The sequence below is a fragment of the Parasteatoda tepidariorum genome, chromosome 9 (assembly GCF_043381705.1).
Source record: "Parasteatoda tepidariorum isolate YZ-2023 chromosome 9, CAS_Ptep_4.0, whole genome shotgun sequence".
Classification (NCBI taxonomy): Eukaryota; Metazoa; Arthropoda; class Arachnida; order Araneae; family Theridiidae; genus Parasteatoda; species Parasteatoda tepidariorum.
Genome location: NC_092212.1, coordinates 55560849 through 55577874, shown reverse-complemented (window position 1 = coordinate 55577874; position 17026 = coordinate 55560849). Strand labels below are relative to the sequence as shown.

General features: G+C 28.4%; 1 protein-coding gene across 6 annotated transcripts in view; it reads left to right on the top strand.

Annotated features, from left to right (window-relative positions):
* LOC107444682 (uncharacterized) overlaps window positions 1-17026 on the top strand; it is a 165495-nt gene that overhangs the window by 134044 nt on the left and 14425 nt on the right. For all 6 annotated transcript variants that reach the window (XM_016058907.3, XM_071184849.1, XM_071184848.1 and 3 more), the window contains exons 2-4: window positions 4833-5023; window positions 6188-6357; window positions 16091-16196. In XM_016058907.3, the coding sequence (XP_015914393.1) occupies window positions 4833-5023; window positions 6188-6357; window positions 16091-16196 (467 nt within the window). The remainder of the gene's footprint in view (window positions 1-4832; window positions 5024-6187; window positions 6358-16090; window positions 16197-17026) is intronic.

The following is a 17026-nucleotide window of genomic DNA, read 5'->3' as shown; positions in this document are numbered from 1 at the left end:
TAAAGATTTCCCACAGAGAGCATTCTACGGTTGCTGTCATCTGTGACATGCCTTTTTCTACTTCGTTTGCAAAACTTTCTAGAATCGGAGAAAAAATAGAAGGAAAGAAAAAAAAACAGTTGAATATGTATAAAATATATTTACAAAAAAATGGGAAGAAATCCTAGGTAAAAAGGGTAAGTACACTAGGTCGTTCACACACCCGACCAAAAAGCAGATGATTGAAATGTGACCTTGAAATAGAGAATAGTAAGTTATTATTACACAGATGTCTGTCTCCCTTTTATTGCGTTAGGCTCTCTCGCGCTCAAACATAAAACCGAGAGAGCAAAAAACCGAAGGCTTATGTGTTTTTACAGCTGTTTTACGTTACATGAACTAAGTTGATACCTCTGCATCTTATACCAAACATTCACCATTGTCTTAAGATATTCTCTATACCTGTTAACATCTTACTTGCTTGTCCCTATAAGAACATCAAGTCCTTCAACCATTGTGCGCTTGTCCCTACAAGAACAGCAAGTCTTTCAATCATTGTGCTCAACTATTCAATATGCTTTTTACTGTACTTTTTAAACAGCTCTTTAAAATTACAAGTCATTTCTTCCATATCATTTAAAATTTTAACGGACAGGTATTGAATGTAATTTGATGATGATAATAGATCAATATCGAAGTGATGATAGTCTTTATTTAATTTGATTTGAAATAAGTTCGCTTACGTTGAACGTGTATATGATTATAAGGGTTGTAACTTATTTCTGAGGGTTCTGCAGATTCATTCTGAATTTTCTGCAGATTCAACTCAGTTCAAATATTTTGAGCGAGTTGTACCACAGTAACGCAGATCAAATAATCTTTTACTTGACTTAATGGATATTATGGTACGAATTAAGGCCTCATTTTGGTAGCAGCAAATCTTCATGATACAATGGTTCAGTTTAGCATTCGAGTAAATTCGACCGTTTGAAGCGTAAAGTAAATTTCCAATACTAATAGGATGAATCACATCGCATATGAAATATTTTAAAAGATATTCAGTTTTATTTATCACAGTTCGAATTTTTAATAATTTTCATGTCCATCTTGACGAATTTTATTCACAAAATTAATCGTTATAAAAAAATTTAAAACAAGTTGCAAAGATATATATATATATATATGAATATGAATTTTCTATATATATATGAATTTTCTGCATATAATAAAAATGGTACTCGTTATCTGCAATTTAACTCTCGTTACAAATATTTTATTCTTTCAAGATGTAACAAATTTTTCAAATAATGTACTCTTGATTTTAATAATCTTGACATAATTTTTAAAAAATACTGAAAAGTAAAAGCGTTATTTTTATGGATATTGCGAAGAGTTGAGAGAAAATTAGATCTAAATTTTGAAATGAGTACAGTATAGAATTCAGTAAAGAAGGGATGAAAAAACCAATTATTGGAGTGAAGGTTAAATAATATATTAACTTCCTTGTCAAGACGCAATACTTGTTTAAAGACAACTGTATCCTTTTCATAGTTAAATCGTTATACACGCTTTTTGTTGACATTTCGATTATGTAGTCGGTTTGACCTCTTTTCCTAAAGTTGCCCTCATTTAGTCATTTTAATGGTGAATTTATCCTTGTATTCAATCACTAGAGTAAAAATAAATAAGTCTTCTCAGTTTCATAATAAAGGAAAGAGAAAGATCATTTTTTTTACTTTTTATTCAATGCTTTCACTTGTTTCGAAGAAAGAAAGGTGATTGTTGTCATTTGTTGAGGCACTATGCTGTGTATGAAATTAAAAATATTAATGGATTTTTTTAAGTCACTTCTTTAGTTTAAAGAAAAGAACTGGCTTTAAAAATTTCACCAGTTTAAATAAATTTGAATGATTTGGTTTTTTTAACATATTTTCAGGCATGTTTAAGCGTAAATAGAAACCTGACTTGCAAACTTCAATTTTGTGCATGAGACGGGATTTTTTATTTTTTTTTAAATCAAATCTTAAAGCTAAATTTTGCATTCACAAGATTAAAGTAAACTATATTTTGGTGAAAAAGGACTAATGCAAAGTAACGAGACATACAAGCGAAAAACAATTTTTTAATTTTTTTCTGACTTATAAAAAATTGAAGAGGTTTTTCAAAGTTGTTGGACTTTTAAAGATTTAACTGAATTGTTTGGATGTGTGCCAACTAAATTTTGTTTTCCCAGTGAAACTTATCTTTAAAAATTGTATACTTAAAGTTCTTAAAAAATAAGGAAAAATGTATTCAAATTTCCTTTTTCAAAAATAATTTGATTTGTCAACATAATTAACTTATATTATTTATTATATTTATGCTACTTTTAGTATTATTTATGTGCTTATTTATTTTTGTTGTCTTAGTTTTTTCTAATTATTATTAATAATTCTCTTTCTATTGTTTATCAATGATAAATTTTCTTTTCAAACCTAATTTTCTCACCTTCTTCCGTGAGCCCAGTTTATTTTCCCACCTACCCTTGAAAATAATATGCCTCGCACTTTTCTTTCTTCGCCGGGATAAGTTAACCTACTTTTTACGTTTCTCCTAAAATACCTGTTGTTATCTACTTGTTCAACTAACACCAACCTTTATTGCATAAAAAAGCGTTTCTTTCTTCTTTTTTTTTATATTCTTTAATATATCTGGCACAATTTTAACAAGTCCTATACATTTACTTATATTTTTTTGCCCGTTCCGAATCTTTCTTTTTTGAAAATGTAAATGTTTGAAATGTTATGTTTAATTAGATACTGAAATTATCTAATTATAGATGATGACATCTACTTGTTCAACTAACACCAACCTTTATTGCATAAAAAAGCGTTTTTTTTTAATTCTTTAATATACCTGGTAGAATTTTAACAAGTCCTATGCACCCAATTCTTGTATATTTTTGTCCGTTAGGAATTTAATATCTTTCTTCAAAATTGCAAATGTAGATGTTTGAGATGTTATCATTTTTACATTAGACATTGAGTTACTCGTGATGTATTATTATATTAATGGCAAAGAGAATTTCTAATTTGCTTTCAAATTATAAACACATATTTGTTACAAAATGTGCTTAATTTAAATTCATCTTAACTTATTATTTAAGCCATACAATAGTATATTATTGTATTTGAAGTTTTTATTGTTTCGTTGATTTATCTCTGTTATTATTAACCAATGAAACGACTCCAAATATAACTATGTTCTATAAACATTTTTGTTTACGTTTATACTCTTAATTAGAGCTTTATTTACATGTTTTCGTTAAATCGCGTTATGTTATACCATTATTGGTGTTTAAAATCTGTAGGGTTTACTGAAAACGCCTGTGTTTTAAAGTCCAAGAAACTGTTTGTAATGAATTATTAACATATTTTTGTTGAGGGACAGTTGAAAATATTTTGGTAAACACTCGATTATTATTAAGGGCTAAAAATTAATTGTTAAGCATCTGTTATTCCTTTATTGGTGTTTACAACCTATAGGGTTTACTGAAAACACCTGAGTAATAGGACATTAAATAAATAAAAAATGTATAACTAAGCAAAATTTTAGTTCAACAACTGATGGCTAGAAACAAATCCCACTGGAGTTTTATTGCTTCTTTTATTATTTCATTGCGATTCCGTTCGCTTAAACCTTGAGTTGCTGTGGTTTCGAGAACAACAAACTTATAAATCACTCACATTGTTGATTTTTAAATTAAGCGAAACTTCTGAATGCACCAGCGCATTTTTTCTATAAAAAAAAAAAATCAAAAAATTCCTCTCTTTAATTTTTTTTCTTCTTATCTATTGCATTTTGCTCAAATTGATCAAGTCTAAAAAGATCTCTAAATTTAATTCCGTATTAATTCTGTATTCGTTTTCAGTAAATGTTTCAAGATCGTCATAAAAAAATAAACTGACTTCAGTGCGAACTAGAACTTTTAATGGTACAGTAGTCAAAGAAACTGAATGGCTGCTACACTGACGTCACACTAGTGTGTCTTACCATAACATTGGTTTCTTCGTCCATTATGTGATGAAAATTTGGTGTTCTTTCCATCTTCTGTTTTAAAATTTAACACCCTATTTAGGTTGCAGTAAATTTTCACAGCAGTGCAGCTTTCAGGCACATAAAGTTTAACACAATCGTGTTTTGAGAAGCATGATATGCTACAACTTAGCACCAAATTATCGTAGCAGTAAATTTGCACTGCAATAGGCATTCAAGAAATATAATACTTAAATATGGAAATTTACACATAATTTTGTTTTAAAATGTACGATTTGCTACAACTTAGCACTAAATTATGGTTGCAGCAAATTTGCACTGCATTATGTTCAAGAAAAACGATACTTAAGTACGCAGATTTACCCAAAATCCTTTTTTTTAAATGTACGGTATGCTTCAACTTAGCTGCGCCAAATTAAGCTTGCTGCAAATTTGGATGATATATTATGGTTTAATACGCTCCAAAATTTCCATAGTGTGTAAGTTCCTAGTTTTAAACCCATAAGCTCAATCATAATTTATACACTTTTTAGTGGCGTTATAAAATATGAACTCAAACACGGTAAGATTGACGTAAAAAATAAAATGGAACAATATTAATAATAAGCAATCATATTTTAAAAAAATATACGTATGATGAAGATACATGGCCAGAATTTTTATTCGCGGAACTAAAATTTCTGCTGAAGTTTTCCTTTTGCTTTTAGGGAATTTTTTATTACGATACACGATTAAATTCTTGTTTTTAAAGAATGTCTAGTGTATTTTATTCTTATATAATGATATTTATGTTTCATAATATGTTTTGTGTTTTTCAGACTAAAGCCAGAGGAATCTCTTGGACAGATAAGAACTCCCGATGGTGCGGACGCCAATCCAACCAACAGACAGAAGCCAGTTGAATTGGTTTTTAAAGATGTGTGCGTATCTCACGAAGGAAAGCAAATCCTTAGAGATGTCAGTGGATTGGTTAGACCTGGCGAGATTCTGGCTATTATGGGACCAAGTGGTAAATACTTAAAATATAAGTTTATCTGTTATTAAGAAAATGATTTTGTAAACACTTTTTTAGTACATTTCGATTCTGTACATTTTTGAAAGTCCTTAATTTTTTAGTCTAAGTAAGTTGTAGGTATAGAATTTTGTTTTATTCTGCCGAGTAACGAAATATGTCAATTTTAATGTTATGAAAGTGTATGTTGTATGTAACAACTACAGTAGTTCCCAAAAGGTGTTCCGCGGAATTCTTGGGAGGATGGCAGGGGTTCCGAGAGTTAGGTTATTTTTAAACCTTAATAATAATATTAATATAGAATCAATAATTCATAATTTATTTAATTTTTCGCTTGTTTACATGAACTTCTTTTCGTAAGATGCGAATAATAAAAAGTTTCAAAATTTAAAATATATTTATAGTTTTTCGATAACAATATATTGAATAAATTATAAAAAGAATATACATTTATAAAAATATCATAAGTATTTCTCACCGAACTTTTCTTTGAGATCCACTTTCCCTATTTCCCAAAATATTTCAGAACATTTCAAACTAGTTAACACATTTATGGGGGAAATTGATTTTCGAAGTTACTTTTAGAGAAAGCAATAAAATCCCTTTCCCTTTTTGTTTGCATTTCAAACGAAAAACGGATTTTCAAAATAAACGGATTTTATCACTACCAATTAAACTTACGAGCACATGTAATGTATGTTTAAAATTACATTTACAGGAAATGTAGCTTTAATTTTATTCATAAATTTAGCGCTTTTTTAGTTGTAAATGTATGTAGCATGATAGTGTAACACTGGATAATGTTTTGCTCTATTCTTGCTTTCCATGCATATTTCTTTTATGGTTAAGATTTATGACATAAATAGTAGATACTAGTTTACAACATAAAGGTGTATGAATTGCTATTTTATACCTAAGGTTTATGAATTAAAAACTTCTTTTGTGCTGTTTAAGTATTTAGAAAGGAGATTTCCTATTTAACGAATTTTCCATACAACGAACTTATTATCGGGATTTTGAGACTTTGTTAAATAGAGGTCCGACTGCATATAATAACATGATAATGACCCTCATGCATCATTTCTGAGCAATATTCGTATTTTTTCCCATTAAGAAATGTTTTTGTGTATTCTTTAATGTAATTATTTCGAATTATTTTAGGATCTGGCAAGACCACTCTTCTGAATGCCATTGGTGGTCGTGTTCATATGGATAGCGGTTTAGTAACTATGAATGGAGAAGAAATAAACAAGCAGTTACGAAGAAAAATTTGCTATGTTCTACAACAAGATGTCTTCTTTACAGACCTTACCCTCAAACAGACGCTTACAGTAAGTTTTGATATCCACTTGTCTTATTATTTATTAGAAAGCATCAATTCATTCGAATTCATTGTGTATCTCAATATAAATGATTACACCAATGTATAGGTTTAATTTTGAATTAATCAACTGATGGAAGGAAAGGAATTTGTACTGTTCTTTTTGTTTCTTTTTTGCAATTTTAAGTTTACTGTTGAGGGTGGAGGATGAGATTCTGATCTTATGTTAATGTATGTTTAGAATATATTGGAACATAATTTTGTAATTGTTGTAGTCTTATACATTATTTAGTTATTTTTTACCATTTTAAACCTTATCAAAAAAGTAATAGTACTTCAACTAAACTAAATCTACTAAAGAATAATGGAACAGTATAATTTTTAAAGAATTAAAGATGTTTAAAAACAGTTATTTTATCTTTGCAGAAATAAAAAATTACATCAAAATTGGTGTTAAATATTGATTCAAAGCTGTTTCTGAATCAGTATGTTTCTATTCATTGCTATTGTCAGAGGGCAACTAGAAATTTCAGATCTATTTGTCATGATAATCTGTGAGGAGAAAAATAGTTTAATATTTATTATGTAAAATTTTTTTTTATAACTTCTTTTTCTATTCGATTTCTCTTAACCCGGAACCAGACCGTAGAAGAAAAAAAGAAAATACCGCTACGTTTTGCTCACTGTTATTATTTTTGTTGACTGTTATATTTATAAATAGCATTCAGACCAACGGTATAAAAGAGAGAGAAAAAAATTTGTCAATGCATCGGATTATGCCAACTTTCGTCTGTAATATGACATTTGAAAAGAAAAGCAGCATGTTGAAGGAAAAGGTTTTCAGAAGGAAAAAAAAAATCTGTAAAAAAAATACTAATAATAATAAATTTAAAAAAATAAGCAAGAAAATTGAGGACCTCCTTCCCTTGCGGAAAAAAAAGTGGACTGCGTGTTTTTTTGAGTACGGTTATTTTTAGAAAAATCTCAAAACAGGTGATTTTTCTCCTAACTATTTCCAGTACAGTTGTTCGGGCGGGTGTTGCGTACGAAAATTTCAACCTCCTGACCCCAGATTTTGAAAGTGAGAGGAAAAATAGCATTTTTTAGGGGAAAATGTAATTTCTTGTTTTTGATTCTTTTTTATTATTATGACTATTCGTCTTCTCTCCCCAATATTCTCTTATTCCTATTTCTGGAAACCAGAGAAAGTTCTTTCCCCATAAGGCATGTCCTAGAGAAACGAAAAAATGTCGCTTTGTTGGGGGACGCATGGGGCATTGTCGGAAAAATCGGGTGGGATGGTGGTTGTTGTGTTATTGTGTTGTTGTTACTTTTGTGTTGTGTGTGCGGCTTTGGTTTTTCGATCTGTTATGGGGGTCCTCGATGACAGGTGACCGGTCGGTCGTTGACCTATGGTCGGCCATGTAGATATGCTTAAGGACAATGGGCAAGTCTGCCGGAAATTCATCATCGCTCTCCATCTGATGAAAGCACATTTTCTTGAGTATGAGAAACTTCGTACCTAGGAAGTGAAAGCGACAGCATTTTTTTCTTCATCTTTTTCCTAACAATATCATACTTATCTTTGTGAATTTGAACTCTAGAATCATATATTGGTAAGAACTATACATATTATTTGGAGATGCGTATCATTTGAAATATTGTAAAAATAGTATTTAAAAAATTATTAAATAAAAATTTGAAATTATGTTTCGGAAAGATCCTTAAATATTAATTTAATAGACGTATGTTTATTATCTGGAATTGGGAAGGTAAAAAAATAGAAAAATAGAACCTGGAAATTATAATTTGGAAAGAACCATAAATATCAGTTAGAAAAAAGCATGCTTTTCATTTAAAATAGTGAAATTAAAAATATTAAAAAAATTAATATCTTAAATCGTACTTTAAAAAGTACCTTAAATAGTATCATGAACGTTGCATGCATATTATTTAAAAAAATGGGAAAGAAAGAGATAGTAGAAAGTCTTTAAGCAAAGAAACCATTTTTTAAACTTGATTTAATATTTAGATTTCTTTTTTTTTAATTACATTAAAATGGAAGAATTGAATTTAATTACGTTATTAAAAGTTTGATATTTAAAATTAATTGCTATCAGCAATAATTAAAGGGAACATAGAAATGCATTGACGTAAATAAATTTAATCACCTATAAATTATTAAAGTAGAACTTCCCAAAAACAAGCAGTTTCTTTTTCATTTTCGATTAAAATATTTATTTTTTAAGCTGAAAATTTCAATAAAATAAATTATATTGTTTGCTCACCGATATCTTTTTAAACTATTACACTTCAAATTGAAAGTGAGAGTTGTAGAAGGAAAAGCAGTAATGCAGATTAATATAATCAGCTGCTTACTATTACTAAACTAAGTTCCCAAACAAGTTTTTGGATTAAGAACACGTTTGTGCAGTCTAAGTCTGGAATATTGAATTAATTAGTATGGGCATCTCGTATGTAGTTCAATCACTTACTATAAGATTTTTTTTTTCATTATTGCCTTTATAAATTATTTATTCGAAATACAGTTGTATACACTGCATTTCCTGAATTTAAGTTGACTTTTTAATAGCCGTTTGCCCTCTTCTATTCAGTTTGAATTTATGAAGAAAAAAATTATAATTATTCGCTGTAAATAGACAATAGTTAAAAAAAAATAATGAAAATGTGAAAAATATTTTATACAAAAGTGATTTTGCAGAATACACAATTTAAGCCGTTTTTATGCCATTAGTCATACTAGATTATTTCTCCTTTCTAAGCATGCATTTTACAAAAGTTCATATGTACAGATTTATGTTTCAATTTGTTGTCTTTGTTAAAGATTTTAAAACGAGCTGAATCAATTCAGACGAAACAAAAAAAAAACATCTCTGCATCTAACAATTAGAACTTGAATAAATGTTATTGTAAGAACCTGAGATAAACCTGTGACCAGTTTTTATATATTTTTGGAGCATAAAACTGTTGCACAAATTTAAAAAAAAGTATAAATAATTTTGTTCGAGGTAACTTTGATATGAACTAGTTTAATCAAGTTAAAATTCCGTGGAAAAAATTATTTTGTGAGATTTTCTCTAAGTAAAATTATAATTCTATGAAGGAGTTGTAATTTTTTAAAAAAAACTTATTCTAATTATGTCTTCATCATATTTATTTGGTCTATTTAATATTGTTTTATGGCTATTAAAATATGTGTTTGTTTAATACTGTTATAATAATCGAATAAACCCGAAGAAATCTTTCATCAAAATAAAGTAGATCAAATAATAGCGGAAAACTGAGAAAACGTAAAAAAACTAAAAGGAATACTTAGCTGGATTTGACCCTAAAAAATGCAATTTTATTTTTAAGTTCTTACACTGGTACAATCTATTGATTATCGAGTTAAGAAGTTGCTTCTCATTATTTTGAAAAATTGATTTAAATCAGTAACATTTATTCGATTTGCTCACGTTCTTTTTAAAAGAACGGTGGTCATCTTCATTACCCATGACCTTAAAACCAACATACTTTTCTTTCGGAGCGAGACAGTAACGTTTAATAACACAAATTGCTCCATAACGGCCTGGGTTATCAATCAAAATGTAACAGTCCCTTTTTTTACTGCTGTTACAGAATGAAAAAAAAAATATTGGAATGATATGTTCTGGATCTCAGCCAAGTTAAAGCACCTTATCTTCTTTGCATTGGTGGACCGACTAGTTTCGTAATCCTTCCATTGGTCATTTAGTTTCTGTCACATGACTGCACCCTGTACTTAGGTTAATGGATTTTCATAAGATATATGGATTAATTTCACTTAACTTCATAGCGCTGTAGCAATTATTATTCAGGTAATCTTAATAATGAAAATATCTGCGTGGCAGGTGCTGCTTAAGATAAAAATATTTGTTTTTGAGGGTTCTTAATTTTATTATACTGTTTCGGGCGTGCTGTAGTCGTTCAAAGTTGCAGCAACCTTAATATGGTGATTATTTTACATGATACTATGGTTTCACTTAAACAGAAAGATGGTTTAGTTTAATTCCTTATTAAGGTTACAGAAAATTTGTTACGTTTTATGATTCAAGACACTGATATTGATATTCAATTCTATTCCTTACTAAAGCTACAGAAATTTTTTTTAACGTATTATGATTCAAGATACTGATATTATGGTTCAATCTAATTCCTTATTAAAGTTACAGAAATTTTTTAACATATTATGATTTTTTAGCGTATTATGATTCGAGAAACTGATAGTATGGTCCAACGTTATCCATTTGACACAAATGGGGCAGCGGTATCCATTTTAGGTATTTTTTTCTGACATTCTAATTGCAAGCAAAAATATATTTCGGTATTTTTTAATTTAAAAAATGTCGAATAGTTATTAAAAAATCTGTTAGATTATCGGAATTATATTTGTACTGAAACATAAAATCCATTAAAGGTACTACCTTTGGGTAATTAAAGGTAACCACCATTTTCAAAAATTTATCAAAAATTGATTTTGTAAACCGAAGAAATTGCAATGATGAATAACTGTTTCTCTTAGATCTGAATAACTGTAAATAAATGCAAATTTGAAAAATTATTGTGAGCCGTTTTAGGAATATTTTACATTTAATGCAGAAAAAAAAGAAGAAAAAAAAGAAGAAAAAAGAGAAAAAAAGAAGAGAAAAAACACACTGGTGTTTTATGCTGTTTTTTATAACCATAAATTATTGAAATGCTAAATATAATATTTTTTCACTTATTTTGACCTAAATTAATATAAAATAATGAAAATTTATGAAAAATATGCTTAAAAAAATTCTGCGTCAAAGGAATAAAGCAATTTTTCTGAGATGAAAAGTTTTCTCTTTCTTTGAGATGTTTTATTAAATTTTAATGTCCTGGTTTAATTAAAAAGTTTTTAGGGAATGTTTCGTAGTAAGTTCTTAAAACACAATTTTTTAAATCAAATAAAGAGAGAATCTGGTTACCAAAAAACAAATAATAACAAACGCGTTTTGCCACAATGGAGAAAAGGCTCGTGATTTTTTTTTTCACGTTACGCAAAAAACGTGACATTTCAATTGCTGTGGTTTTGAATATATATCTGTGCTATTGTCTCTCTAGTGTTTTTAACACTAACCTACAAAGCTTATGTAGGCAACCATTTTTTTTTTATTTTTTTTTCTTCAGAATCATAATTTCTTTGTTTTATTATTGAGAAATAATGTACAAAACTATTTATTTAAGAAACAACCTGCAGTACCTAATAGTTAACTGAAAACTAAGTTTGTTTTTAATTTAATATTAGTTTATTCCAAAAATGGAAATGAGTTATTATAGTATTGATATCTTATGCGAAATTGTATAACATTTGCATTGAAAATTTAGTGTTAAGACTTTTTTTTTTATATACCCGACTTTGATGTTGAAACTATGCGGATTAAGTTCTTTCTATGGATTGGATTTTTTTTATGGAAAGGTTTATGAAAATAGAAAGTAATAACTCCTACTTGTCTCGGCCGTTGTCTTGTTACTCAATTCTTTCATAATATATTTTCCTCATAAAAAGTTGAGTGGAATGATCGATTTTTAATAATTTTCAATTTTCATCTCTTGTTTAATGCAAATTCATGAATTTCTCGTTCTTTTTTTTTTCAATGCAAATTCACGGACATAAAAAGAAAGACAAGTGAAAGGATATTTTTATTTGATTTCGTGTAGGTCAGTGGTCAAGAGACAGTAAAAGGGATTTATGGAATACCACCGACATTTTGACGCCGATATAGGGAGGAAGGGGGAGAAAGAAAGAGGCGGTAAAAGAAATCTTTTAAATGAAGAAGAGAAGAGAAAAATAAAAAAAAGAGAGAAAGAATCAGAGAAAGTTTCTGTCTTGTGAAAGAATAAATAAAAGAAACTTTCTACAATATGACAGCTATAAACTGGTTTTCCTCTTTAAAGATTCATTTTGGTTAGAAGGCCATGAATACTCGTAGATTGAACTTACTCTTCGGCGATTATTCTTGTTTTACGATTATTACTACGCGCTTTATTGTGAGGCGCCGCTTTTGTTCTTTTCTTTTTCTTTTTTAATTTAATCGGGTTGGCAACAAGTAGGAAGATTTAAAATCATGACTTATTAACACTGTTTGTAATTAACTCGAAACGACCTTTCCAAGGTCTTAGAATAATAATCCTTTTGAAGGTGTTTTTTTATTTTATTATTTCAAGTTTATTTACTGATAAAAAATGATCGAGCTTTTTTCAATCGAAGAAATCAGAAAATAAAGTCAGAAGGATTGTAATTGCATGGACTAATGTTATAACACCATAATATTTAATTTTAGATTATAAATACATTATTGCTGCAATACATAGTTCTTCTTATTGTCGCTTCAGTATGTTTAACATGACAAATAAGAGTAATATCTAACATAGCTTCAGGAAAATTCTATGCCTTCCTGAATTTCAATTAAGTACCATTTCTTCCAATTAATTTTTTCGTGAAATTAGCTGTATAGAAAGGGTTAAATATAATTGTTCTTTTAAAAAAATTAAATCTTCCTAAAATACGACGTCTATTTTTTGGTTGCATGAATTAAATAAATGATGGATCAACACTATTGGAAATGTATAGTTATTTTAAAATCATTTATGCTGGTAAAAGTTATAAGTGCTTCGCTGATTTGTTTGAAAATATGTGTTAGAAACGTTCATCTGAATTTAACGAGATGAGAGAAATTTAAAATATTGAACTAAATGATGCCGATGCCATTTATAAAGTGGTATTCTTATTTTTTTTTAATTCAAATATTTTTATGTCTGTAGTCAATAAACTAAAGCAGTTAGAAATCTTTTCAAAGAAGCTGAAATACAAAAGTGTCGATACTAAGAATCTATTTAAAGAAATTGTACGCTCTAATCTTAACTTTGTTCTTGAAATCTATATAATGAAATCTAAAACTTTAAATATAGATCCTAAACTCTATGAAACTAAAAACTTATAAAACTAAAATTGAAATTCAGTTATGTCAAAATTGAAAATTAATTAACAAACTGGTAGTGTAATTAAGCAACCATCGAAATCGAATATATTATCTTCTGAAATATAATAACGTCTAACTTATGAGTGTAATAACTTCTAACTTATGAATATAATAACTTCTAACTTATGAATATAATAACTTCTAACTTATGAATATAACAACTTCTAACTTATGAAGTTAATAATGTGTCTGTAATTGAGGAAATTAAAATCTAATAATGAAAAATAATTAATGAAGTTGGAACATCATATTTGAAATCGAATAATAGAACTGGAAAAAGTTAACTTTTTAATTTATTTCACAAACCTGAAATCAAAACAATCGATTTAAATATAAGGAAAAAAGCAACTTTAAATGACTACGTTTAATTTTTTTTTAATGCAATTACTTACTTCTGTGAACACACTTGTCAATTGATCAATCTTAAAATAATAAGAAAACTGGACAAATCGATCTACAGCTGAGACTATATTATTAGTTGGAAAACAGGAAATCGCTGCCCGTGCGAGAAATACCCTCTCATATAATCCAACAAAATGACTCAATTTTAAAGAAATGCTTTACTTTTTTTTGATTCGCTGCTCTTGCAGCACTCAAATGACAGTTAAATTACTCCCCTTCTCTAAATGAGCAACCAACCCCCGTCTTTCTTCGCCTCGTAGATCTTATCGGACAAAATCCAATGGTTTACGATAGGACGTGTTTACTATTTCAAAAAGATTTCTTGCTCAATAATCACGATTAAAGAAGACAACGAACCCTGTCACATATATATGTATGGGGATCTCTGTATCTTCTTTTGGTTGAATAGTTAGAAGTATGAAGAAGAGAAAGGAAAGAAAAAAAAGAGCAATTCGACTTATGCGTTGAGGTACTGCGGAACAAACAAGATGCTCTTTTCTTTTGAATTGCTTCGTCTCCCCTCTAAATGCAGCCAAGATTTGGTTTACCGACCTCATAGGGGTCAATCCACTTTTTCCCTTCCTATACTACACGTCCAGGATTGCACTTACTATTTCATTTTTTAACTATTGTTTTGGTCTGGAATTGGAAGACAGATTAGAATTAGGTTTTACTTTCTCTTCTCGATTCTGAGTATAGATTAAATATCAGTTTTCGGTGTCGTCGTCTTTGAAACTTGAATTTTTTCTAATAAGTATTATTTTATGCGCTTAATTTAATATCATACGCTTATTTTTATGGATAATGTTGGTAGTGTGAAAAGTCATAGAAATGTTATTACTCGAAGTTTTCCAATAAAATTAAATTCTATTGTTACTAAGATTTTTAAATACCTTCCTTTAATCTTCGATCAAATTTTAAAACTAAACAATTTATAGTGTATGACCAAAAGAATGTGTATAAAATGTGATGATTTATGAATATTATAATATATGATATATAATTATATGCATGATATAGTGTCTATAGTGGTAATGAGTAGGCTATAAAATGTTAAAATTTTAATTACAGATAAGGTGATTTAAAAATTTAATTTGTAATTAGTTTTTAATTATAGTTACAATATAATCAATAATATATTGTAGCAGCTTAGATTTCATTAAATCACTTCCCTGGATGCCCCCCCCTGACGGGAGCGGAACGGGGTTAAGCTTTGATATAAATGATTTCATTAAATCACACATCTGATATTACTGAGTTACAGCGTTTAAACGTTAAAATGTAACTATTTAGAAACGACTAAAGAAATCTTATTTAAACTTTTGTCGGAGTATTGTAAAATGTTTCCGAAGTTTTTTCATCCGTTCCCGAAAAATATATTACCAAAATGAGCAAAATACTTATGATAATTGCAAAAAAAAAGTCTGTATTAAATCCAATTTTCAAACAATAAAGAGGATATACTTTTCACAGTTATAGACTATTTAATGTGTACGGTTAAAACGTGTTACTCATAAATTATCAGTTGAGGACATTTACTTTTATCAGAAATCTTTACGGTTGTGATTTGATTTGATTAGCTAAGCCTATTTGAATGTTAAACGAGGCTTTACAATCTAGCCGTCGTCATAAAAAAAGTTGAAGATAAAATCAATTATTCCTCTATGAATGGTTTCCGCTTTCATAATCAGCAAAAAAATAAAAAAAAAAATCTTAAAAAAATATAATTTAAATGGTTTTTTATGCATGTGAAAATGAATTTGTTTCTTGAAATTCTAGATACTTTTTTTTAAATCATTGATTCATATGCATCTTAATTAACTTTACTTATTAATCTTTCTTATTTATCTGTAATTGATAGGATTCTTGAAATGACTATTTGTTATTATTTTAAGTTAAATGATGATTTTAGTTTAGGGATTGTTCTGGAAAAATATAGCAATAATGTAGTTTTCTATACTACATTATAATTTTAATAACTTTAATGTTTAGATTGTAATCTATTTTTAGATTTGAAAATGCACTATGCTAATTGTTGATAACTTATTAATTGAACTTTTCTAGTATGTCAGGCTATTTAAAATCTATACAATTAATAATAATAACATTAATAGCTAATGCTATTTTTTGAAAAAGTAATAATAATTATGCCGTATTTCATAATAATAATTCAATTTTCTTTCAAAAACTATTTTTTTCCTATAAAAGTATGCCTTTATGGGGTGACCATTCTTTTTTTTAATTAAAAAGTGAAATAACATTTATTAAAACTGTTACATTTTTCTCCTCTTACAGTATTCTGCACTTTTGCGATTACCTGATACCATGTCTTATTCAGAAAAGATGCGACATGTGGAATGCATCATAGACATACTGGATCTCAGATCTTGTCAAGACACTAGTAAGTTAATTTTTCTCTATATATTTCCCTCCTCCTATATTAACAATTCATAGCTAGGGAAAATATTGTTGTAAGTTTTGATGGTATTATTTTCGTATCAATTATATTTTTTTTTGAACTGAACACTGTCTTTCAGCTTTTTTGAAAATCCGAAAATACTAAAGCAGATAATCAAAAAGTACTAAATGAAAAGATAATTCAAGAATAATTCAATCAAGAATTTTCATGAATATAACCGCATGAATAATAAGAGTCGTGAATCTAAATTTATTCGTCTTGCTGCGCTGCGGGGAAAAACCCCACGCGTTACTTCGTCAGAAGTGATGGAAGGGTTGAAAGTTTTTTTTCTATTGGAACCTTTGTGTGCAATTCTACTGTCGTCATGGCTTCGATCTTTATTTACTTCTAGTTTCTTACTTTCGTTCCCTACTTGGAAAATCTTACTTTCGCACAGTTTCACCACTTTTAGCAGAATATTGTTTTATGCTTTAAATGGCTGTTAAGTTAGGTTTGTCCAAGGGTCATTAGAAACAACAACTTTTACTTATATTGGCACTTTTAATCTTTTTATTCACTTTAATTTTTCCCAGTGTAAAGCACTTCTAATAGTTATTGAATTTTATCATTTAATTTCAATTATTCATTTTAAACAAGTTGTTAATTCTACCATTTATAAATTGTGATTCGATTTGGCTGATTAGTTGTCAACCTACTATAATGACTCTATTAGACAATAAACTAGCGTAGGCTGTTTCACTGATACAATACTTAACTTTAAACTGAGTTAAACATCAGCTCTTTCATTCATATGTTACGTCTCTTTATTCTGC